General features: G+C 43.1%; 1 protein-coding gene across 3 annotated transcripts in view; it reads right to left on the reverse strand.

The window, feature by feature from the left end:
• Window positions 1–25,542, reverse strand: part of LOC115404926 (telomerase protein component 1-like) — a 56,370-nt gene extending 30,828 nt beyond the window's left edge. Inside the window, exons 1-20 of one of the 3 annotated variants that reach the window (XM_030114282.1) lie at window positions 25,414–25,463; window positions 21,073–21,121; window positions 20,228–20,754; window positions 19,941–20,144; window positions 19,674–19,823; window positions 12,431–12,595; window positions 12,211–12,348; window positions 11,222–11,293; window positions 10,873–10,997; window positions 8,740–8,897; window positions 8,320–8,429; window positions 6,961–7,039; window positions 4,411–4,603; window positions 3,633–3,900; window positions 3,394–3,546; window positions 3,206–3,277; window positions 2,691–2,812; window positions 2,240–2,311; window positions 1,906–2,049; window positions 1,438–1,729 (exon numbers count right to left, since the gene is read on the reverse strand). In XM_030114282.1, coding sequence (XP_029970142.1) covers window positions 1,438–1,729; window positions 1,906–2,049; window positions 2,240–2,311; window positions 2,691–2,812; window positions 3,206–3,277; window positions 3,394–3,546; window positions 3,633–3,900; window positions 4,411–4,603; window positions 6,961–7,039; window positions 8,320–8,429; window positions 8,740–8,897; window positions 10,873–10,997; window positions 11,222–11,293; window positions 12,211–12,348; window positions 12,431–12,595; window positions 19,674–19,823; window positions 19,941–20,144; window positions 20,228–20,752 — 3,042 coding nt within the window. In that variant the 5' untranslated portion in view covers window positions 20,753–20,754; window positions 21,073–21,121; window positions 25,414–25,463. Of the gene's footprint in view, window positions 1–1,437; window positions 1,730–1,905; window positions 2,050–2,239; window positions 2,312–2,690; window positions 2,813–3,205; window positions 3,278–3,393; window positions 3,547–3,632; window positions 3,901–4,410; window positions 4,604–6,960; window positions 7,040–8,319; window positions 8,430–8,739; window positions 8,898–10,872; window positions 10,998–11,221; window positions 11,294–12,210; window positions 12,349–12,430; window positions 12,596–19,673; window positions 19,824–19,940; window positions 20,145–20,227; window positions 20,755–21,072; window positions 21,122–25,413 lie in introns of all 3 variants that reach the window. The other 2 variants (XM_030114283.1, XM_030114281.1) reach the window with 2 other exon arrangements.
• Window positions 25,543–26,175: the final 633 nt, after the last annotated feature.

The following is a 26,175-nucleotide window of genomic DNA, read 5'->3' on the forward strand; positions in this document are numbered from 1 at the left end:
AATAAAACAATTTTATGTCAAATGAAAATGAAAACCACATGTCACTCAATTCAGAGACCTGATGAATACAATGGCTGTGCCTTATTTAGCTTCCCTTCAGCTCAAAGGGCTGGACTCCCCACTTCTCTGGTGTTGCCTATGGTCATAGGCGGACTGGTCTGAGGTTGCTTATAGGCCCACAGCTCAGCTGCCATGTGTTGGAGTTCACCCCAGTGAACGAGAGGGTCACACTTCTGCGCCTTTGAGTCAGGGATAGGTGTCTCGAGCTCACTGATACACATTGTCGACAGTAAGTCGCACCTGGTCCCAGGGCATGTGGACTCAGGGCTGACCTTTGTCACCGGTGCTGTCCATAATTTTCATGGAATGAATTTCTAGGTGCAGCCAGGGACCGGAGGCGGTCCGTTTCAGTAAGCACAGGATTTCATCTCTGCTTTTTGCAGATGATGCTGTCCTGGACATACAGCATGCACTGGGATCCGTGGTTCTTGTGCTGGACCGTCCAACGGACTGTACTCAACATAGTCCTAAGCTTTACTTCTTATTGTCTCATGCTAGCTGTTGCCAAAGCTGTCCGTCCCTGGGAGAGGGATCCCTCCATACTGCGGTTCTCCCCAAGATTTCTTCTTTTCCCACTGGGTTTTTGGAGTTTTTTTTTTTTTGCCGGATGTGAGGGTCTAAGGCGGTGGTTGCTTCGTTTTGTCTCGTTACTGTGAATTTGACATATTAACATTATGCTTATTCACTGTTTTTATTTTTACCAACCAATGTAACATCTTGAAGCCTCTGAGGCAACTGTTGTTGTGATACTGGGCTATACAAAAAAATAAAATTGAAATTGAAATAAATTGAGTGGTTTGCAGCTGAGTGTGATGCGACGGGGATGGCATCTCCAAATCCAAGGCCATGGTCCTCGACCGAAAGAAGGTGGTCTGCCCTCTCCAGGTCAGCAGAGAGATCCTGCCTTTAGTGGAGGAGTTCGAGAATCTTGGGGTTTTGTTCATGAGTGGGTGACGGATGGAGTGTGACATTGACAGGCGGATTGGTGCAGCGGCTGCAGTGAGCCAGTTGCTGTATCGGTCCTGAGCCAAAAGGACAAGCTCTTGATTTACCAGTCAATCATCGCTGCTGCCCTCATGGATGGTCATAAGCTTTGGATCCTGACCGAAAAGACAAGATCCGGATACAAGCGGCTGAAATGAGCTTCCTTCGTGGTGTGACTTGTCACTCCCTCAGAGATAGGGTGAGGACTCCTCCACATTGAGAGGAGCCAACTTGGGTGGTTTGGACTTCTGTTTGAGATGCCTCCTGGACGCCTCCCTTGGGAGGTGTTCTCACCTCACTTTCTGAGTTAAACTGACAGAATTTTAGATTTGGGTAGCAGTGGGGTTCGCACACAGCTAAACTTAATACTGCTCTAATTATTTTAAGTCTTACCCAGCTGTACTGCGGCAGATCGGGAAGGGCAGGCCGATCGGGCACCTGGCCGTACCTCTCCCCCAGGATTCCCACCAGGATCTGGTTGCGGCACACCTCCGACAGGCACAGCTCGGTGGCCCGCTCCGACTCCTCCTCCGTCACACCCCAGCGCAGTTCCACCTCCTGCAGGTAAAGGCAGTGTGGTGCGGCACGGCGGCGAAGCTCTGGAAAGACGCTCTGCACCAAGACGTCTCGCTCAGAGTGCATGTCCCTGAAGGTGGAGGAGATGAACACCCGCACACCTTTCCACCTGGAAACCAACAAATGAGCCCAGGTTACACAACCTGTGACCCACAATTAAGAAAAGTGTATCAATACATTGATGATGATCACTACTGCTGCACATGTGAGTCCTGAAGTCAGCCAGCTAACCAACAAGATGGACACATCCTAAGTTTTGTATATCTTCTTTGAAGAAAGTATTACCTCAGCTTTGGACTGGGTGGAATCATTGCAACATCCTTGGTGGTCGGAGCGCCTTTAGCGCCCTCTGCTGGTTTGATGTTGTGCAATCTGTCCAGATGCTCCACATGTTCCAGCAGCCTGGAGGATCCCCGCTCCGACACAAATCTGGTCACACAGTCAAACTCAATCCACTTTTGGCCAGCAAAAAACATCTCAACCTCCCATATATGTACAACAGATTCCTGATGATGTTTCTGAAGTAGCCGTTAGCACTATGACAAAATAAACATTTAAAAAAAGTATTTCAACATATGATGAAAACAAAAGTAAAACTGATAAAATTTGTCCACTTTACCTCAGGATTTGCTCATTGAAACCAACCAGCCACACAGTGTTACCTCCAGGGTGAAGTTTGGAGAAGCTGTGTCTAGATATACAAACACGCATTGGGAGTAAATTTAAATCAGAAAGTAGATGAACAAATGCATTGTTTTATTTAATGTATCAGGGGGGACCCAAAAGAAACCAGACTGTGGTTATAAAAAAAAAAAACAAGAATGATTTCAGACTTTTGGCCGTTATATGTCGCTATAGCATAGCCTTAAGCATAACTGTGAAAAATTTCACCTCCCAAAGACACACAGGCAGCTCACAGGCAGTGTTTATGTTATTACAGTCCGGTTTCTTTTGGGTCCCCCCTCGTTTCTGTAATCAAGCAAAGCAGTCATCACTGTATTTTTGATATTGCCGAGAATCACATCCAGGCAGAACAACATATATGGTATGTAAGAAAAACAATACATTACCTTGCTTCAAGGAAGATTTGCATGACCACGGCTTTCCTGTTCACATTGGCTCTGTAGCTGTTGATTTCCCACTCAACTTCTTCAGTGAACCAGTTGTCAGTAAGCATGATGATGTTGTCCACCTATAATGAATGATTTTAGGTTTTTAGTCTCTTGCAAATCAGCCCACAGAGTCCCAAAATAATACTATAGAAACTGGAGTACAAAAAAAAACTAAATAAAGTATTATCCACAGGTGATATTCCCTTAAATATAAACCAATAATCCCTGCTACATGTCACTTCCTTCTGCTCTGAGTTCTGTTTATATTCTGCTTAGGTTGCATGCAAATACTCAGCTTCTATCAATAATGAATGTAGTCAAAATAGCCAGATCTGATCTCTGGTGCACTTGATTTGTACAAAACAAATAACAATCCTACAACTAATTCATGAGAAAGTTAAATTTGAAACTACTAGCTTATGTCACCACAAGGGTAAAAAATTGCAAAAAGTCATAAAGACAAACAAATATACCTTATTTTCCTTTGAGAACAGTCTGCTATAGAAGCTGGTGTTCTTAGATTCGTAAGATGTCTCCTGGCATGTCTGAACATGAGAAAGAACATTATCTATTACCAGCCAAATAAAGGAAATGCGTCACAGATGTTCAAACAAGTAAAAGGTCTCCATGTGAGTACATAAAGATAGACAAAGAGCCTGACCTTCATTTGCTTGACCACAGTTCTCACGTTATCCAAAAGGACATCAGACTTCAGCTTGATTTCTTCACAGTGACCGTGATCCACTAAGCAAAACTGACAATCTTCTGCACTGCTCCTGATCAACAGTGCAACCAAAGCAGCCACCTCCTCCCCCTGTGAGGGTATAAGCATGAGGCAAGTTGAATTATTTTGTTGGTTTCGCTCTCATGAGACAAAAGAGAAGCAGCACAATCACTCACCGAAGGCCCGAGCTTCTCAGTCTTTTCAACATTTTTCCGTCTGTCATCGTTATCGTCCTCATCATCCTTTTTGTCTTTTTGCTCTGGGTCTGGAGGGAGGCAGAAGTCTTGTTTTTTAAGCCAGCTCAGAAAACTATTTACTCTTGCGTAGAGAAGGATGACTGTCCGTCCAGGGAGCGGGGGCAGGTTGTAACGGCAGGAGATCTGAACCGCCGTCTCCAGAGCTTTGCGGTAACGGTCCAGCAGAGCCACGGTGAACACCTTCTCCCTGCGAGTAGACATATGGAGAGACCTCAAAAACCTTCGTCTAAAATGTATCAGTTATAAAACATACATTAGCCAATGAAACTGGCAGCTGCCTCTCAGGGTTGAATAACTCTTAGATCTTCGTGCCTCCAAGCTGTAATCGAAAATATGTAGAATATTATCAAAGCTAGAAGATACAATCTCCCTTCCAACTTTAAAATGGGAAGCACTTTAATGGGGGCACTGGCTCATGCCGGGTGGGGGCCAGTTGTCCTAGGTAAGGTCATGGCCCTCTGACTGAGTGGGAGGGGTCGGCTCGTGGGCTCTTGGGGCCCTGGACCCTCTGCTCTGCCCACCCTGGGCATCTGGTGAACGGCAGGCTTGGTTACTTTCATGCCGAGGCAGGAAAGACCTCTTAGGCATTTAACCAGCTGCTCATTTTCCCACTGCAAATTAATATTAGTGCTGCTTTCAGGAAAAAAAAAAATAAAAAAAAAAAAAACATAAAATATTTTTAAAAAAGTCCACACACCTTGCTTTCTTCAGCTGGGCCTTCTGTTGCTGGTACAGTCGATAGATGAAAGGCACGCCAAGCGTCACCTTCAGCCTGCTTCTCCTCGTCTTCTCCCACTGCCGATGGCTGAAGTGACTGCTCTTGAGAACCTTCTTCAGGATGCCCCGCAGGATCTTTGTAGTGCTCGCCGTTGCTGGCTGGGTTGCAGAGGCTTAAAGAATTGAGTGTTCAGTTGAGGTCGTTTGCTTACCATTTGTGGCTCGTACAGAGTCGACTTATTTGAGTAGGAAAACAGATTCTTTTGCATTTTTACTTGATTTTTTCGGTTGTCCTTACTTTTTAAAAGTTCAGGTATGACGTGTACTCAGAGCAAAAACTAAATTTGGTGGAGTTGATCACATGAAAGTGTTCCTTTAAAGCCTTGGAAAAAAAAGTGAATGAATCAGCTTCATCATCAGTTTTATCTGGTTCAGTTTCAGTCAAGCTGCTGCTAGTTTCCTGCATGATGGTGTAGCCGTATGCAGGTTTCAGGTCGTGGACTTCCTCTTACACCCCAAAAACAAGACTTTTTAGTAGGGATGCACGATATTATCGGCACAATATCGGTGTCGGCGATATCGGCGATAAAAACACGTTTATCGGTATCTGCAGATATGAAAATTTCTGCCGATATTCACAGCCGATAAGGTGACACAGTAATTGGGCACGTGCGGTGACATCCATAGTGTGCCCAAAAAAAAAAAAAATTTTTAATTGAAATGGTTTTGTTCTTCATCCTCATTCCTTATACTGAAATGGACTGGCATTTTAGGGTTGAGCTAGCTAGATAAAATTTTTGCACTGCTTGTTTTTTGTTAAAGCACTTTGTTAGTATTATTTCAAGGAAGCACCCTGCAAGTCGGCTGTTCAGTTAGGATTATTATTGTTTTCCATCTGAAAAAGCTCCTTAGATAAAATGTAGCACTTCATTTATTTGCACTGCAGAGCTCTGTGTCTGTCACCAGGTTGTTACAGTAGCTCTACAGTCAAATGCAACTTGGTTATGTTTAAATTAGTACTGTCAGTTTTAATCGCATTGATCACAATTTAATCGCATTGATCGCAATTAATCGTGATTAATTCATGGAGAACTGTCAACAATTAACTTTTTTAAAGTTGAGATCAATTGCAATGAAGAATCTAATCCTCATAAATCAGTTCCAATGTCAGGAAAAAACACTATTATCCTCTAGTTCTTTTCTTTGACCCAATTGGCAGACCTCAATGGATTAATCGCGATTAAAATTGACAGCACTACTTTAAATATGCATTGCACATTTAAAGTTCATGTGAGCTAAAGAAATTATTTTTCTGTATTTCAACAGAGTTTGAAAAAAAAATACATTTCTTATTTCTGGTAAAATCAAATGTTTTTTGTCTTGTTTTATGTGTGTTTCTTAAACAAAAAAGATTGTCACAATAAGAGTAACATGTAAATTCCAGTACAGGGGAGACTTGGCTTTCTTTACAGTGAAAAAAAAACCTTGTGATTATGGGTATCGGTCAAAAGGGGTTTCGATATATCGGCATATCGGATATCGGCAAAAATCCAATATCGTGCATCCCTACTTTTTAGAGATCTTGAACTGCCCACAGGTTGGAACGAATGTGTGTGTGATTGTTTCTGTCCTGTGATGGATTGCAAATTGGACAGGGTGTAAGCTTTGAGCCTTTGCTCAACATTAGCCGTGATCACCTCATGACTTTGACTTGGATAAAGCAGAACAGTAGATAAATAAGTTGATGGTGCAGTCACAGACGTCACACTCAAAAGGCCCCATTATACAATTTGTTGTTAAAGGGACACGTCAACATTTTGGCAAATTGGCCCATTTAGTGCAATTCCTGAGTCATTTCGAACAGCATACTTACTTTTTTTGTGAGGACGAGATGTTTTTTATTCAGAGGTGAGTCGGGGAAGGTTTTCAGGACGGACACAATGGAAGTGAATGGTATTTTTGGTTCCCCTCGTCAAACTCATCAAATACACAATCCAACAACCCCAAAACACTTTGGTGGACACGTTATAATCCGCACATTCACTACGCTGTGGAACACCAACAAATAATATTGTAGCGTTACGACACTGAAGCAAATACTGGGAACTACTTTTTCTTTTGAAATCACTACGCCCAGACGCCATGTTTAGTAAGTAGTTCCGTCTTAGCAATCTTCGTATAAACAACTCAATCTCGTAATTGTGCATTAATATTTCACAGCGTAGTGAATGTGCGGATTATAACGTGTCCACCAAAGTGTTTTCGGGTTGTTGGATTTTGTATTTGATGAGTTTGACGAGGGGAACCAAAAATACCATTCACTTCCATTGTGTCCGTCCCGAAAACCTTCCCCGACTCACCTCTGAATAAACAACAGCTCGCCCTCACAAAAAAAGTAAGTATGCTGTTTGAAATGACTAAGGAATTGCGCTAAATGGGCCAATTTGCCAAACTCCAAAAGTTAGGAATGCAAAATTTCTTGATGCAAGTGTGAACTGGACAACTATTGTTGACACTTGATGTATCTCACCAACTGGGAGAAGCTCCAACATGACTTTATAGGCAGCCAGGAATCTGAAAGGAAACTGACGGCTCTCCATGACTGCTTTCTGAAAAAGGCACAAAGGTTAAAACAACTCAATTTACTGCATCTTAGGAGTTCAATCACCAGAGAAACAAGCACACTGAGTTAGAATATGATGTGGCTGTGGCTTGGTTGGTGAAGTGGTTCGTTTGACAATTGCAAGGATGGAGGTTCAAATCTGTTTCACATTCAATTCACGTTTTCTCACGATACAGTACAGCTTAGATAGAGATGTTGAATGGAAAGGATTTGGCAATAATTATATCTGCTCAAACCAGTGGAAGCATTCTGTCTTTTGACCATGTCTTTAAACTTCACTTAGCATGAAGTTAACCACACTTGAAAAAGTCCTATCAGAATCGATGAAAAGCAAACTGCATCAAAACTATCCAGAAGGCTGAACAGTAATAAATTACAAAAAGAATCAACCAGAATTTGTCCAAATAATGAAAAGAACTCCAAAAAGGATTTCATATCGCCCTTTTCACCCTGTCCATGTGTCAAAGTGTCCCTGGGATAAGACAAACAATTTGTTGTCAGTAGTGTGAGAACATAACGGCTCTCATTTATCAAACGAACGTACGATGGAAAACTGGGCGTACGGCCATTTCCACAACAGGATTGGCATTTATCAATTTGGCCGTGAACGTACGATACGATCAAATCTCGTGACAAGTTTGGCATCGTGTACCCAAGTTTGAGTCAGTGTGGATTTGTGTAGCAGCACAGCAGACCCTGGCGGAATCTGAAAATAATTATTAAGCAAACCTCAAACATGTCATAAAGCACAAGGAGCCACATGCTCAGTACAGAATAAAATGTAAAAGAAGCAGGAGCGCAGTTGTTGCTGTTTAGTAAAACTTCGGACTGCTCAAAGTGGCTCTGTCTCAGCCCAGGGGGGGAACGTTGCTGTTTACCCCCAAAAAGGTGACATTGTGGGTGTGACATTATTGTGTCCTGTGCAGTTTTACACAGTACTGCATTGGCCAAGGAGAACATTTTGATGTGCCAGCACCACGAGAGGACCCGATGTCCAGGGAACCAGCAGAGGCTCCACTGGGGGCTGGACGGAGGAGACAGAACCTGATGAACCACTTCCGAAATGTAAAGTATTATTTAAAGTTGAGCAAATGCTCTATTTAATCATGTAATGCAAATAGCCTGGAGATGGCCTTTTGGCTGAAGGGAGATTAAACACAGGCAGGAGACTACATTTAGTCAGACCTTTTATCTAGATTTTTTGCCAACAATGCTGGTGTGTGAGTGTGAACGATACATAGTGCATTTATCACTTGTCTGTCAGACCTTGTCAGTCAGCCTCTTCAGGATCTTGTTGTGATGTTGCTCGCTGATGCCCGCAGTGATCATGTTCCTCAGGTTCCTCAGCATGGCCATGAATGGAAGAGACTTGTTGTCTGTGCAGCAGAGAAATTATCATCACTGCACATGCAAGCATGTTCGTGTGTGTGTGTGTGTGTGTGTGTGTGTGTGTAATAGCTTGTATTGTAATCCAATAAACAGCTTACAGGTATCATTTCTCCAATTAGGGATATTTAACTTAAATATGAGACTATTTAGATCAAAGATCTATATTCAGATGAAAGAAGAGTTTCAGCAAAGACTCAAAGTACTTTTGTTCCTGAGTGTCAATAATTTTTTAAATGAGATGTAATACTCAGTCATGTTATCAGTCAGCTTGACAGGGTTGGGATTTGCACTACAGACCTATGAGCTTCTCCCAGGTAGCAGCTTTGTTGCCTTCACGACTGACAAGCCGTTCCCACGTCTGTGGCTCCTGGAGCTTCATTCGCTGGCCGGCCTTGTCCGGGTCCCACTCACCCTTTAATCCACTGCGACTGAACGCTCTCTGATCACTGGGATACCTGGGGAGAAAAGCACAATTAATTTCAAAAACTAAAGGAACTGAATTTTGTTATTGTAAATACAAAACACAGAGGAAAGCATTTCATGCATGTAGGCATGTGCCGATATGAAAATTTGATATCACGATATTATCATGATATTATCACGATATTTGGCACATTGCTTTTAATACTATTGAAAATGCTCAAAAACACTGTGAAATCCATCAACATCTGTCAACAACACTGTGTTTTTTAACATGCCTGAGCACATTTTGATAAAGTAGAGGGAAAAAAATGAAACTTTTACCCTCGCCTATTTTTTTTTCCAGATTCCATATTGAAAAACACCATGATAACAATGAAGCAGTCATAAAGCTGCCACTGACTACATTCAGCAGCTCCTGGACTACAACTGGGCCAGGTTTTTATGAGATCAGCATAAAGCACACAGATTTTATAGTGTTTAGTTTGGATAGAACCAGGAGAATCCTTCATTTGGCCATTTGGAGACCAACCTATGCCAAACTATAATAAGTAGGTTTATAACTTATTTGAAAGGAATCTGACTTTAAAATACTTTTAATTTCCACTACAGGAGCCTGTATGCAATGCAGCCGTTGGCTCTGATATTGAGCCACTATATCATACATTTCTGCACAGTTTTTGTGCAGAAACTTATAATTTTGCACAGTATTGTGCACAGTATAAAATACTTTTTTAATAAATGACTGAGCCATAGCATTTAGTTTCCAACTGAAATATATTTATAATAATAAAATCAATACAAAAATAGCCAATTATATGACAGGGAAAACAAAAAAAAAATCCCCTTAACAACATGTAAACACATCAAGAAATAACAAAAACAATGTGCAATAAGCTGTAGAAACGCGCAATGAAGATAAATGTGCACGTTTCAGACTAAAAAATTGCCAATATCACAGAAACAATCACTGATTGCCATCGTCGTGTGTCTCGCTCTGCAGTGTGCACTGCTGCGTCTTTTAGAACCAAGATGGCGGCGGCGCTCGTATGGTTACGCTAAAAGAAGTCTCCCAGCTGGATGATGCCTCAGTCACGTGTATCATATCGTATGAAAGCTCACCAGACGCGAACGAATGTCAACAAACTTTAAACTCCCAAGATTAAAGCCAAGCCCACAAGATGGCGACAATAACATTCAGGCGCATGACGCGCTGTCACTACTGCAGAGGATTATGAAGTTAATTTTGGTCAGAGGAGAGCCTGGATAGGTGGAAAATGACCACAGAACGGTAAGGAAATAAAACATGTTGTGTTTGGTGTGAATAGCTTTGAGATTTGGCGAAGAAGTGTGTGAGAAACGCGCGATCTGAGGCGCTGGCTGTGAAATGTAAAGATCGGTTTCCGGTTTGTTTTGTCGCTGACGGGAGGCGGTCGGCTCAGAGAAGATTCTGCCTGGTGTCATCTTAAAGAGCAGGTTTTTCAAGTTTCGCACGAGGCCCAATACATGGGGCTGGAGCAGACAGATCTCTGGTTCTGTTGCGTTTTGTGTCGGGGGGGTGCGCTGAGGAGGGCGGTACAGTGTCTGTCGGGTCGGAACGCGTTAATGCCTCGTTTTAATCATCCTGGCATAAAATTACTTACTTTTGGGGTTTTCTATGGATGTGGGACTTTTGTGGTGGTTTGTAGTACATTTTGCTGCAGAGGCTTTGAGACCTTGGGTTAGATCAATAGCTGTTTCGGTAACAGGCTTGTCTCCAGATTAAACAGACGATATCTTGTAAATGACATGATATGATAATCTCGGCTGTCCAATATCGTAAATCGCGATTATATCGTAAATTGGCACATCCCTACATGCATGACAGTGTGGAGGAGATGGAGTGGATATTAAATGTCTGCTACATCAAACTGAGGCAGGTTCCAGCCAAAATTCAACTGATTGAGAAATATTGAATCCATGTCGTGTCCTCACATCAACAATGCATTTTTACGTATTTGTGTGTCTTACTTTCTTCCCAGAATGGCCATAACGTATTCAGCCGGTTCTTTGATGTGAAGCCTCTTGATCAGCTTCTTCAGACTGAACTCGCTCTGCTTTTTTTCCACTTTGCCTGTATTTTGCTCGAGCTGCAACTGCACACACACACAAACATAGACACACAAGTGTTAGTTTGGCTTACACACTGCGAACAGAACAAAAAGAAACATAGATACATTATTAATTTTATGGATTTAGTCATTGTTTTATTAGATTTTTTAAAATCAGAAGTCATATCCACAAGAGCATCAGAGACAAAGGACTTATTTTTAATAAAGCAAAAGCATTTTAGATAACAAGCAACTGCATGTTGACTTACAAATTTTGTCAGAATGGTTTCATCTGATCCGAGCTTGTTCGCCCACAGTTTCAGCTGTTGGGAACTTGGTTTCTAAGAATCACAGATAAATTTACAACAAAGAGTTATTTCATAATATGACCAACAGAAAACAGACAAATGTAAACTGTGTGAACAATAAATGTTTTAATGCTGACAAACCTACTATTTAAAGGACCTATATCATGCAAAATCCACTTTTTTAAGGTTTTTAGAATGCCCCAAAGTTGAATTCCCTTAAAAACCACCCCCAAAAGGTTATTTGCTTCTTCCACGCATGTCTGAGTAATCTCTTTCAGTCTGCTGCTCTCTACAGCAGCCCCTCCCTTCGGGTAGAAAACAGCTCGTTTTAAATTCTTCAAACCTAAGAACGTCACAAAAGTTGAACTCCTCCCCACCACTTCTCCACCCCACCCCCGCACAGACAACAGCCCATGTCCTCTGACCAGCTGCAGCTGATTCGCATCCCCCCCCCCCCTCCCCAGGCCCTCGGCGTTGCCACTTTTTGTATCTCCGATTACGGATATAAACTTTAACCAACGTCTGAAAGCAACAATCAAGCAAGAGCAAGAGTCCGAAGGGTCTGCGCTTGGTGAGTTTCTAACAGGAAAAGATGTTTTCGCGTGTCTTTGCATGTAGAGAAGCTAAAGCTAAAGAGCTAAAGCTAACCCTTAGAGACGCTAACATAGCTCCGATTGGTTGAAGTACGCTGTCAGTCAAAGTCCACAGGGGGAGAGGCGGGATTTTCAGTGAAACTGAGCGTTTTCTCTTCCGGGTTTCAGAATTAACCTCCGAAAATCCTTTATATAACACAAAATGACTTTTTCTTAGCGCCAAAAATAAACTATTACCATGTTAATGCCAATAATAGGGTTTGGACGAGCTAAAAAAGCAGGATACAGGCCCTTTAATCATCTGACAGTAATTGTGACTAGTTGTGCAACAAAGGACCACATGATGGGTCTTTGTACCTTTCCTTTGAGCTTGTTCCGGTTGTGTTTACAGCGATGTTTGCGTGTATTGTATTTAGCCAGCTGATACTCGCTGAATTGCTTGAACTTGTCCACCATTGCCTTCTTCAGGCACGACGGCAGGGAGCGCTTGAAGCACTGAAATCAGACAATGACATGCTTTATACAAACTCAAAGCACCAGGATAGAAATCCACCAGGAGACATTCCCTGAAACTCACCGCTGTGTAGATTCTGACCACTTCCAGCCAGTCAGAGGGCAGCTGTACGGCAGCACAGAAATATCTGCGAACATGCGACTTGGTTTCGTCGAGACTGGCAGCCAGAGCCAATAGGAAGTTTGCAGTGATGCGAATGTTTAACCTCTGTCGAGTGTACAGCGCCACCTGGATAGCAGGCAGAGAGAAAACACACCCAGGTGGAGTCATTAAAATGAGTCCATCGTGAATTCTGAACCAAACACAATGTTTGATGTTACTACAACTGTAATTCATCCATCCAGCCATCCATCTTCAACTGCTTATCCTCAACCGGGTCACAGGGGCAGCATTCTTGGCAGGGGTGCCCACACTTCCCTGTCACTTCCCTGTCCCCAGACACTTGCTCCTGCTGTTCTGGGAGGATCCCGAGGCATTCCCAGGCCAGCCAAGAGACATAGTCTCTCCAGCGTGTCCTGGGTCTTCCCTGGGGCCTCCTCCCAGCAAGACATGTCCGAGCAACCTCAGCTGGCTCCTCTCAACGTAGAGGAGTAGACGCTCTACTCCAAACTCCTCCCTTGTGACTGAGCTCCTGACCCTATCTCTCAATGAGAGCCCAACCACTCTGTGGAGGAAGCTCATTTCAGCCGCTTGTATCTGGGATCTTGCCCTTTAAGTCATGACCTCATGACCATAGGTGAGGGTACGAGTGAAGATTGACCGTTAAAATGAGAACTTCGCTTTTCTGCTCAGCTTCTTTACCAAAACGGACCGATACAACAATCACATCACTGCAGACACTTCACCGACCCACCACTCAAATCTCACGCTCCACCTGACCCCCACTCGTGAACAAGACCCTGAGATGCTTAAACTCCTTGACTTGGGCCAGGATTTCCCCACCGACCTGGAGAAGGCAAACTACCTTCTTCCAGTCGAGGAACATGGCCTCGGGTTTTGAGGTGATGATCCTCATCCCCATCGCTTCACACTCACCTGCAAACCGTCCCAGTGCATGCTGCAGGCCCAGGTTCAATGAAGTCACCAGGACAAGCTCATCTGAAAAATCAGAGAAGAAATCCTGTGGTTCCCAAGCCGGGCCCCCTCCGGTCACTGGCTATATCTAGAAATCCAGTCTCTAAAAATTATGAACAAGACCGGTGACAAAGGGCAGCCCTGCCAGTGTCCGGGAACAGGTCCAATTCACTGTCGGAAATGCAGACCAGACTCCTACTTGGGTCATATAGAGACTGGACAGCCCTTAACAAGGGTCCCTGGACTCCATACTCCCAGAGCACCCCCCACAAGACATCACAAGAGATGCAGTAAAATGCCTTCTCCAAATCCACAAAACACATGTAGACTGGTTGGACGAACTCCAACGAACCCTTGAGCACCCGACGGATGGTGTAGAGCTGTTCCAGTCTTTCATGACCAGGATTAAAACCACATTGTTCCTTCTGGATCCGTGGTTCGACGATCGGTCGAATCATCCTCTACCCTACCCTGAAATAGACTTTCCCGGGAAGGCTGAGGAGTGTGATCCCCCTTTAGTTGGAGCACACCCTCTGATCCCCCTTTTTAAACGGGGGGACCACCATATATGCAGATACAGTATATGTTTGATTTGAATTTACTACTTGGTGCAGTTAAGAAGTGCACGCATATCTCGACACCTACATCTAGATATCTATATCTATATGTCTAGGCGGAAGTGTGACGTAAGCGGGAGCTACGGAAGCCGCAGTGTTGTTGTATGTGTGTTTTTTCGACTGCCGATGCTAACGCATGTTTCTTATACCTATTATACCTGATACCTGATGTCTATTCGCAGACGTGCAGCAGTTTGTTGCTCTCTGACCAGCCGTTCTTCTCTTTGCCTCTGCGCTCACCTTTCGATGAGCTCTTCATCTGTATATTCTGACTCAAAACTGTAAGGACACCCTTCATATTCAAAGTTCTCGTCCACAACATATTCATCCGACAGATATTCGTCCATTTTACACTAAACTGGAAAAAAAAGCACCGTGTGCAGCCTCAGGTTACCCTGGAAACAATGAGCCATATTGCGCATGGCGCGGCAGCCGTAAACAAAGCTTTCAGTTCAGAGGTCAACAAAACAACCAAAACATTTATCTCTGTAATATGCTTGAATGAAGTCCTGAGGCGTTTGGCAGCGTGAGGATGTTTATTCAAAGAGCAGGAATCCGAAACATGCGTTAGCATCGGCAGTCGAAAAAACTACACACAACAACAACACTGCGGCTTCCGTAGCTCTTGTCACACTAGTGCCTAGACATATAGACATAGATATCTAGATGTAGGTGTCTAGATATGCATGTACGCCAAGTAGTAAATTCAAATCGAACATATATCTGCATATATGACAATCTCGACACCGGGCTGTCATGGAGGAGAGGCGTGAGCGGACCATGATGACATATTGGTGAAACGAATGAGTTTTTGGACGATTAAAGCCGTTTTAGGAGCGGCGTTACCGATACCCCATATGCTAGACCTATATGGATGTGGGCCGCTCCATTTTGGATCTAAATTTCTCCTGAAGCACTGTTTGGATCAGAAAAGCCTTCTGGGTGAGTATATTGTTGTACTTCATTCTATAAACAACGTGAAAACTGTTTAAACCGAACTTATCCTTTAACAGTAGGGCTGCCACGATTAGTCGATTAATCACGATTATGTCGACTATTAAAATCATCGACGACTAATTTAATAGTCGACGCGTCGGGGTTTTTTTTTTTTTTTTAATGTTTGTTTTTGTCTCGAAACTGCTGCGGTACCTTCCACTGCTGCGTCTGCCTCGCTGTATTTGACACACATGCGCAGTCGTGTCAGCCGCGACAACACCAGACTGGTGTCATGGCTACCCGGCAGCAGCGGAGCTCCAAAGTGTGGGAGCATTACAAGAAAACGTCAGAGAAAAGTGTGCAATGCAGTATCTGCCTTCCACGGCAGCACAACTGCGATGCATGAGCAGCTGAAACGGAAGCACGTCGTGGCTCGTGACAAAGATGAAGAGGGACCGTCGTCTCGGTAAGCTAATAATATTAGCATAGAGGGCTAACTTTCTGTTTACTCATAGCTGTCAACGTTAACATTAGCGGTGACGACATGATTTATTAGCTGCCTTTAGCACACATTTCATGTTTTCTGTAACGTTCTAACAGTGATGTGTTTTAATAAGAAGTGATGCCAGGCTAATATTTTCTAACGTTACGTTTCAGAGCTTCACCCCATCGGAGCGGATTTTCTCCGCAGCAGAACATCTGCTCCAAAAAGAAACCAAGTCTGTCTCCCAACACATGTAGAAATGCTGACTTTCCTGAACAAGAGCCGTGTGTAGTTTGGGATTATGTAGAGTGAGGGTGTAATAAAGTTGTATACAGCTGAGCACTGAACACAAAATGCACTTTTGTTTTATTTGAGTCAGTGAGATGAAAACTTAAATAATTCCGTAGTTACAGGTGCCTGCCTCATTGTTGCTCTGCTTGATGCCAAACACAAATTAAGGAATAAAAAATGAACAAAGGATTTATTTTTGTGTTGTTTAGGCAAGTGCCTTTTCCGTATTTTACTCAAGTATTTGCACTTTATGGTACACAGTAATATTTCAATAAAGGTTTAATGAACTATCATCTGAATTGTCTTTATATTTATTTAGTATATACCTTAAACACTTAAAGCTGAAATATAATTACGGTTATATAAGAGCAGCTTCTTGGTGGTGCGATAAACTATGTTTTACATTTAATTTACATATGATGTGATTTGTCGACTAATCGAAAAAATAATTGGTGATTAGTCGACTACCAAAATAATCGTTTGTGGCAGCCCTATTTAACAGTGGAACAAAACGCAGTATTTATTCTGACAAACAACCCCCACCCCCCCCAACAGAAAACAAGTGACCAGTTGCTCGAGCGCTCCTCCCTACAAACTAAACAGAAAATGCTGCACAACACGGTAAGTCCATAAAATAAAAGTAAAAAAGGCTCCACAATGTCCTATAGTCTTTTGCCCAAAGTTCCATAAAGTTCAAAGCGCACGTCCCTTCAGGTGACCGACTGAGTGGCCAGCGGAAGTTAATTACTCATGCCCGGTACAATCCTCAGCCCTCTGGTCCCCGATGCTACTCCTCTCCAGCCCGATGGCTCCGTGGCAAAGTATTTCATAATCTAGTGGATCCAAAGGCACAGGGTTATAATCCCTCTGGTGCAGAATCCCCCTGGCAAACACTCCACGGCCTCGCTCTTCCGGCAGGTGAGTTCTTCCACGACAGCATGTGACGTCACTACCCCCTTGCGCATGCGCTGCTTCCCCTAATATCCCTGCTTCAGATACAAATATCCAGATATTGTCTTAGCATATGTTTTTTCAGACAAAATGTGCCCCTTGATTAAAAAAACCCTGTGACCCAAGTCTGACATATTAAGATGACAGCACAGGAAAACATTTAATCATCCCTGCTGGGTGACACATGTAGGGACCTATCCAGTCATTACAACCTGTCAACCAAGACAGTCTCTGCTCATCTAGAGACTTAAGATACTCAGGGTGAATCTCGTCCACCCCCCGGTGCCTTGCCTACGAGGAGCTTACCAACTACCTGGGTGACTTCAGCTTGGGTGATGGACGAGTCCACCTCTGAGACCTCAGCCTCTTCTTCCTCCACGGAAGACGTGGCGATGGGATTGAGGGGGTCCTTGAAGTATTCCTTCCACCGTCCTATGATATCCCCAGTTGAGGCCAGCAGCTCCTCACCTCTACTGTACACAATGTTGGCAGACATCAGTGTTCTCCCCGAGTTGGTGGATGGTTTGCCAAAATTTCTTCAAGGCCGACCGATAGTCCTCCTCCCAGATCTGAGCTTCTGCCTCCACAACTGCTTGGGCTGCAGTTCACTTGGCCTGCCGGTATCTATAAGCTGCTTTGGGAGTCCCAAGAGCCAACAAGACTCGATAGGACTCCTTCTTTAGCTTGACGGCAGCCGTTACTTCCGGTGTCCACCACCAGATTCAGGGGTTGCCACCAAAGCAGGCACCAGAGACCTTGGGGCCACAGCTCCAAGCAGCTGCTTAAACAATGAAGGTGGAGAACATGGTCCACTCGGACTCCATGGGCATGTTCATACCGACTTGGGTCGAACCAGGACCGCTTTTGGAAGTGTGAATTTGTAAATCTGCATCCTCATAAATAACTGAATCGTGTTCTCACCATCGAACCAAAAGAGCGGAGCGTGATGCGCTCTGACTGAAATGATGCGGTGGGGAGCGTCACGGCGTCACATTGACGGAAAAAAATGTTTCCGTTGAGTAAAAATTGTCGGCCCAGATGTCCATAAAAACACTTGTTTCTCTGGAAGTCCAGGTCTGCCCACAGTTGCTCTCCGCCATGCTCGATGTGCATGTTCAGAAGAACAGGAAAAGACGTCCCCACAATGGAGTTACGTGTCGTGCATTATGGAAGTCTCACACGGACAAAAGTGTGGCAAATGAGGAAAGTTGGCTCAACCCAGGGATCGACCGTGTTCTCACTGCATCTAGATCAAGCTGGGGTCGACCTTGGACCTCCTCCTCGAAGCAGCCAAGGCTCGACCCAAAATTAGGTCGACCCAACGTGAAAAACGTGTTCACACTGTCGCTCCCGGCTCGACCATGGGCTGCTACATCTGTTAGGTCGAGCCAAATACCTTTGGTGGGAACACGGCCTCTGTCCCCAGCCTCACTTGGGATCTGGGAGAAGCTGAAAACCATGTTGACAGAAGGTTCCCCCAGAACAGACCCTCACAACACATCTGGGTCTGCAAAGTCTGTCCAGGTTCCTCCTCCACAAGCAGATCCAACTCATCACCAGGTGCTGATCAGTCAACAGCTCAGCAGCTCTTCACCCAAGTGTCCGAGACACATGGCCGGAGGTCAGAAGACACAACAAGTAACAAGTAAGTAAGAGACGATCTGGACTTGAACCAACAGCCGACAAGCTGAGATGAGAGTCCTCATCACTCGATCACTGTAAAGTCCAGCATCAGTGTGACAGCTTTTACACTCGAAGGCTTTTCTGCCGCAACAGGGATTCAGGCCCAAGTCTTCAGCACTCAAAGCAAAATGTGATCCAACAGAACCTCCAGAGGCAAATACGAGGGGGGACCCAAAAGTCCCCGGACTGTGGTTCTAACTTTTTATTTTTTTATTTTCAAATTCAATCAACACTGTCACCTTCAAAGTCCTCTCCTTTGGCTTGAATACAGCGCTGCAGCTGGGATTTCCATTGCTCAAAGCAGTCGGCAAACTCTTGCGTAATGATCGCTTTAAGAGCTTTCTTGGATTTTTTCTGCACCTCTTCCTCATCATCAAATCTCCACCCCTTCAGTGCTTTTTTCATTCTTGGGAAGAGACAGAAGTCGCAAGACGCTAAATGGAGGGAATACGGCAGATGGGGCAGCAGGGCCATGCCGTTTTTCACCAGGAACTGTTTTACGCGCAGATCCCTGTGCGCTGGTGCATTGTCATGATGGAACCACCAGTCCCCTCTCTCCCACAGCGCTGCCGCTTCAGCCTGACCGCCTCCCGGAGCCACCGCAGCACTTCCAGGTAAAAGTCCTGGTTGACGGTTTGCCCCAGCAGCACAAACTCGCTGTGGACCGTCCCTTTGACGTCAAAAAAGCAGATCAGCTTCGATTTTGCGGACATTTTCCTCTGTGCGGGAGGTGGAGGGACGGCCGGAGCGAGGCGAGTCTTCAATGGACATCTGACCACTCTTAAAGCGCCTATAGACCTGTGTTCTCCCCAGAGCCTCATCTTTTGTACGCGGTGTGGATCATGGTGAGTGTTTCTGTTGCCGTTTTTCCCAGTAGAAAACAAAATCAGGTTCCGCCATTTTTGGATTTTTCGAAGAAGGGAGCGGGACTGTAATAACATAAACACTGCGTGTGAGCTGCCTGTACGTCTTTGGGAGGTGAAAATTTTCACAGTTATGCTTAAGTCTATGCTATAGTGACATATAAAGGACAAAAGTCTGAAATCGTTCTTGGTTTTTTTTGTTTTTTTATAACCACAGTCCGGGAACTTTTGGGTCCCCCCTCGTATATAGCATCACACAGTGATCTAATGGCACTGTACCAAGTTTTATGTGGGCTGTTTTGTTTACCTGATTAGGAAGTTATAGGAGGTGATAGGAATCACTCATGATAGGATCACTCATAGGAAGTGATTATAGTTTTAAAAACTGCACAAAAAACAATACATGCCTTCAGAATGAACTCTGGGTCTTTGGAAGAAATGTCCTTTACGAGCTTTAGGATCTTACGCCAAACATTTTTCTTTGATTTCCAGGTCTTCTGGCCAGGAGGCACGGTGCTCATAACCAGAGAGGAACTCACAGCATTCAGCAGGAGATACTGAGGAATGATTAGACCATTATTGAATGCAGTTTAAGACAGTTTATGGTTATCATGGTTTTAAGAATGAAGCAGATACACAGGTGTGCACATTCTGTGTGTAAAATATTATTGTACTTTTTGGTTCTGAAGCTCCTCTTCAGCACTTTTATTTCCTCCATCAAGCTCTGGAAATTCATCTTCTAGGTCCATCTCAATGTCCTCGTAGTCCTCATCCTCTAACGGAGTGTCAGAGGCCTGTAACTTCTCAGCTCCTGGAGCATCAGTCTCCTCCACCATCGTCTCTTCTTGAGACAACACATCATGTGTCTCTAAACTCTGCTGATGAACAAAAGGTTAAATTATCATCAGGTTTGTCAAAAACATAAAATGACAACTTGTGAAATGATGAAGCTTTAACACACCTCACTTGTTTCTTCAAAAGACGACTCCATCACATCAGGTGTTTCCTCTCTTTCTTCTTCTCCATCAGCATCTTTCCTTTCTTTGCCCAGAACTTGAGGGAGAAATGAAACAGGCTGCGCAAAGCGACTGATCAAAGCACCACTGGTCATTGTGGTGGTGAGCAGAGTGTCGGTGGTGATGGAGGAGGTCAAGGAGAAAGAGGGACGAAGGGAATGTGTGGTTAAGAACTTGTTCTGGGTACTGAGGAGGGGTGAGGAGAGGGAGGATGCCAATGCAGAGGTGGAAAGAAGAGAGGATGAGGTTGAAGACAGAGCAGAGGGCTGAAGAGAGGGGCAAGCAGTGGGCTGTAGAGCCACATTGATGAGTGGGGAGAAAGACTCGGGCTTCATCACTGAGGCCTGGGCTAAGTACTTATTCTCAAGATTTGGAGGAGAATAGTTAGAAGTCAAGCTTCTCCCACATGATGTCTGCTGCGGTTGCTGTCCAGGAGCAACGTCTGGCTGCTGCACAGTCAACGCCTTCATCTCTGCAGGGAAAGACATCAATCAGTGAGCCACGCATACATCCTATAATCCACACACATACGGAGCTCCTGGGCTTTGCACTTCATTTTTATTCTTTCAACTCAACAAGCATTGTGCCCTTTGACCTCCGAGGACCAGGCAACCACATATGTGGACATCACATTTTGGGTTGTCTGGACCACAATACTTATTTTAGTCTACAAATGCCTGATGTCAGCATACAGGGATATTAAATAATGATGCAAATAATGATGGCAAAACCACCCACTAATGGGGAACGTGAGCTGGGACTAGACTGTCATGAGACAGGTCAGCTTTACCCTACTCGTGATGTGTTGTTGCAATAGTAATCCTGCTGTAAGAAGCCACCTGCAGAGAAGGGACAAAAAAAACCTAAATGCCATGTAACCATATCATGACCGAGAATTATCCGTGAATGCAACTTCAAGATGGGTGAGGTTGATCTCGTCCATAAAATGATGAGTCACTATCACTTGAGTAGCCCTACAAATTAACGGACACTGCAGATGCTAATGCACATGACGACTCTGACTTCAGCCAACAGCTGGTTACTGTCCCTCGAAGGCATATGCAGCACGCCAAAGAAGAACAAGCAGTTCCTTGAATTTCGTTTGGAAGTGGCCATGACCTTTTAGGCTCAGCCTGACAAAGACAATTCCGACTTTTCAGAGTCTGAAGATGACCCCGATGTTTTCGTCCAAGTAAAAAAGTGTCTACTGAAGACAGTGCTCCATGTCTCAGTCCACAGGAGGGCTTTCTGTAAGGCGGCTCTGGTGACAATGGTTGATCACCATACTCCATAACTTTCACTGCCGATGCATCCGGTCATCGTCTTCCCTTGATGTGAGATGTATTTATATCGCTTCAGCATCCAGGGCGGGTTTATGCCAATGAGGGCCCTGTTACGTAACGCGGCCCTGATTTCTGACACGCCCATTAAATCCTGAACACAGAAGCACTGAAAAAAGTCTGGGAAGTCTACCTCCAAAATTAAATCATAAATGTAGGAATGGCTTTTATATGTTGTAAAGAAACACATTTATGACCTATTTAAGGTGTTTAGAAGAAAATGGCTGATTGTGCTTTACTCGGACTTTAACTTTATGCTTTACATTATTGAAGAGCTATTCTACTGTGTTTTACTTTTTTCAGCAAGCTGCCATTTAATTGCCGGCCGTTTTATTACTCGTTTCCAATTGTGGCCTGTTCATTTGTGTCTGTTGCCACCATAAGTGGAAAAATATAATAGAAAAGGATTGTTATGCATTTTATTCATTTGCACTGACTTAGGCTACCTAACTTGGCATTTTCATGTTATATAACCTATTTACCTTTTCTAAAGGCTGCTGTTCTATTTGTATAGTTGCAGACTGTGTTTTAACTGCAGGTGTTTTATTGCACTGTTACCCAGGTAATGGAAAAAGAGAAGAGGATTGTATTATTGAAGTTTGAAGAGGATTGCATTTTATTTCCATGGGAAGGTCTGACATTACAGGAGGTCTATTATGCATGTTCCTTTTTTTGTTTTTTTTTTTGTTTTTTCAAATTCTCAAAATAAAAATGACACCAAAAATCTGATTTCTTTACTGTATTTCTATAATTTCATCAATGCGACCAAACATAATACATTAATACTGTAATGGAAGTTAAACTTAAAGCACCAAATATCGTGCAGCAGAGTAGTCACGTGGCGTTTCATTCTCTCCAGGATGCTGCAGGGAAAACAGACATTCAATCATGATGCTCATCATGTATTTGTAGCTTACTTACTCATTTTGATAGTAGGCTAATATAGCTAATATACACTTACAGCCTGTGTTTCCTTCATATACGGCTTATATAAGACTTTTAATTTTTTGTGGCTCCAGACAGATTTGTTTTTGTTTCTTTGGTCCAATACGGCTCTTCGAACACTGGGTTGCTGACCCCTGCCCTAAAGGAACTATCAAGCAGTTTCCCCAATATGTGGAAGTAGGGCTGGGCGATATATCGAATTAATTCGATTAATTCGATTTTATATTTTCAATCGATGTGAAAAATATGAAATCGCAACATCGAGTTTCATTTTTTTCTGTCCCTCCGCCATTTTTACCGGACATGTGTAATACACACAGTCGCCACCAGGAGGACTGGCGCTGTAGCACAGACTACAGTCAACATTCTCTTACAAATGAGAAGAGTTAGAGAAGAGTCCCCAGCCAGGGACACGCTCTCCCCCGCCGATCAGATCTCTCCCAGCGCCACGAGAATCCCACACCGCGGCACTTTTAACGGTGAAACACGGTCCGTTCCTCATCTTCTGCCATGATGCGCTTGGGCGAATTATCAGAAAAATAAAAAGGCAAAGGCTGTTCTAAGGTACAAATGAAATGAAGAGCGCAAATATGATAAAAGTGAAAATGAAACTTAAATTGCGTGTTTTGTCGGTTTTTAACTTTGATCTGTGTGGGATTTGAACCCATTTAAATTTGATCTATGTGGGATTTTTTTTATACATTTTTTTTTCTCCAGTTTTCTTTTTAATTATTTCAATGCAGTGCCCATGCAAGTATTCTTGTTAAAATTACCTCAGTAAATAACTATATTGCCTACACAGTTAAATGCTGATGTTTTGGCATTCACTAAAATATCATATTTTTTTTAAAAAAAATGTGTAATTGTATATCTTTACACAGAAAAAAATCGATTAAAATCGTAAATCGGATTTCAAGCAAAAAAAATTGAGATTTAATTTTTCGGCTATATCGCCCAGCCCTATGTGGAAGTTATCTGGAATCCTGCACCACCTGCAACAACACAGGAGTCGCCATCTTTATTCCTTTCATCATCATTGATGTGTTGGTCTGAACAGGTGCTAAACACATTTCACAAGCGTTTGTCATTTTGTTTTTGCACTCAGGAAAGATGCTGCTGTTTTCAAGAACCTTAGAGTTTTACACATAATTATTTAATTCTGACTTTGTGTTCTATCCAACTTTAAAAGGAACATCCTCATATGTGGGCATTGTCTTTCTCAGAAACTACATCATGTGATACTTGAATCCTTTGTTCTACACTCACCAGGCCCCAATCAGCTCAAACAACAAAGAGAAGCTACAAATGCATGTCATGCAAGAGTTCAGGTCTGAGGAGGTTCAGGGTGTGCTGCAGTAGAGAACAAAGTCCGCAAATAATCAAGAGCTGACAGCAGATCATAAAAAGAAGCAAACTCAGACTATCATGGATTGAAATAGACAACAAGTAAATGTAACATACATGCAGGAAGTGTACTTTGGTACATTTGTGTAATGATTCAGTAGTTTTACATAGATGTGCTAGGATAGGTAATGAGCTGGAAGAGGTTGATGAGGTCAATCTACCTCTGTGTTTGAGAAGCATTCATTCAAAAAGCTCACAAACAAAATCATGGTTTTACTATTGTCTTTTTTAAATTGAATACAGTGACACCTAATTCAAGAATACTCTGGTTTTTCAGTGTAAAGTTTCTTAAAAGAAATACACAGAACAAGTGACAAATCTCCTTTGCTCTCTCTGTCTTTAAGTTTGGTATTAAAGTAAACCATATTACCTGAAAGTAACTGACACGTTACTTTAATTTTGTGGTCATTAGAGAAAATTATTGACTGCATTTTTCAGCAAGTAATTTTGACAAAACAGCTTTCCCAACACTGGAGCCACGCATATCTCCTATTATCCTACCCATGAGGAGGTACCAGGCTTTGCTGTTCATCAGCCTTTTTTCTACTGTTTGAACAAGCATTGTGCTCTTTAAGGGTGTGCTGCATAACCAAGAGCTGGCAGTCAATCATAAAAAGAGGCACTGGGAAAGTCAGAGTATCATGCACCGAAATAAACAAAATCAATACTGATGTAGGAACACTAAAAGATAAATAAATAAATAAATAAATAAATAAATAAATAAATAAAGCTACAAGGTGCACTTTTCTGGTGTATTATTAAGGCCCAGTCGGGAACTGCGGTCAAGCCAGCAAACACTCTGACAGAACAGACAACACAGAACAGACAAGTCAGCCGACACGTTGTTTAGCGATGCGCACATATTCTCAGCATTACGGTAAACGCGAAAACTACAATATATACCTCCCAGATTATTTGACCTACTGATCTCAAATTCCATGTGAATCATATTACTACAGTGTCTGGTTCAGACACACCTGTTTGTCTTAGCTGTTAATACTGGCAATAGTTTGTATTGATATATTGATGGAAAATGCAGTGTTTTGGCTCAATGACTGCGAGATTCTTTGCCTCCAAATCAGCATTATTAAAGCTTGCCTTAATTTACTTCGTTGCTCAGTTATGTTTTTTAGCAACAGTATTAACATGTGTCATATTAATTGTAAATAAGGTGAAATTTAGCTTTTAACGTAATGCTGAACATATATGCGCACCGCTGAACAATGTGCCGGCTGGCTTGACCGCAGTAACGACCTGAGGTTTAGTCATGTGACTAAAGAAATGCTGATTTAAAAGGAGGTAATAAACGGGTATAAGTAAATGTAGCGTCCGTGAATTAAGTGTACTTCTGGCAATTTCTAGCACAGACCAAGCTTCATTTAATGCCTCTGTTTTGGATTGTAATGCTCGGATAAGTTACGAGCTGCACGCTTGAAACTCACCGGAAATCCCCGAAGTTCCCCTCAGGCGGAGAGGGGACTGGGTCGTTCAGTGCGCCGCAGAGTTTTTGCCGTATCTCTTCGTGAAACAGCGACGAAAATATCCCACCTCGCTCACTTCCTGTAAACGACTCACCGGAGCAGCTTCGCGCGCTGATTGGTCAGTCTGGACTGTGTACTTTTTTACCGTAATAACGGAGACGAGCGTATAATCAACGTATAATCAAATATTACTGTGATCCTCCAGCGCGTAGAGTAGCTTTAGTTGAAAAAAATACATTGATGCCAGATTAAAAAATAATAAATACTACATTTTAGGGTTAGGTTATTGGGGGGAGTTATTATGTCTTTCAATCTGTAGATAATCTCTAATTCAGAGGTTTCAAAAATATGGTTTGTGGTTCACAACTGGCCTGCAAGAGGCTACAATCCAGCAGGATGACCTTGGTTCTAATTACAAAAAAAAAAAAAAAAAAACTAGAAAGATTTTCAATGGCTGGCTCTCTCATCTAATCTCTCAGTGACTCTACTAGTGTAAATGAGTGTGATGATCTGCTGACCTGTGCAGGGTTCAGCCTGCCTTCATTCATAATTACTGGGATCGACTCCAGTACCTGACCCCATGCTGGATACGGCAGTTATTTTGTTTTTTTTTTAATTGATACTATATAAATAATTTCTCAAGTGGGAGTGAACACTAAAACCTGGAATTGAATAGCAGGTGACAGCAATTGCCAAAAAAAACACAGAAAGCAAACATTAAAT

The sequence above is a fragment of the Salarias fasciatus genome, chromosome 18, assembly GCF_902148845.1.
Source record: "Salarias fasciatus chromosome 18, fSalaFa1.1, whole genome shotgun sequence".
Lineage (NCBI taxonomy): Eukaryota > Metazoa > Chordata > Actinopteri > Blenniiformes > Blenniidae > Salarias > Salarias fasciatus.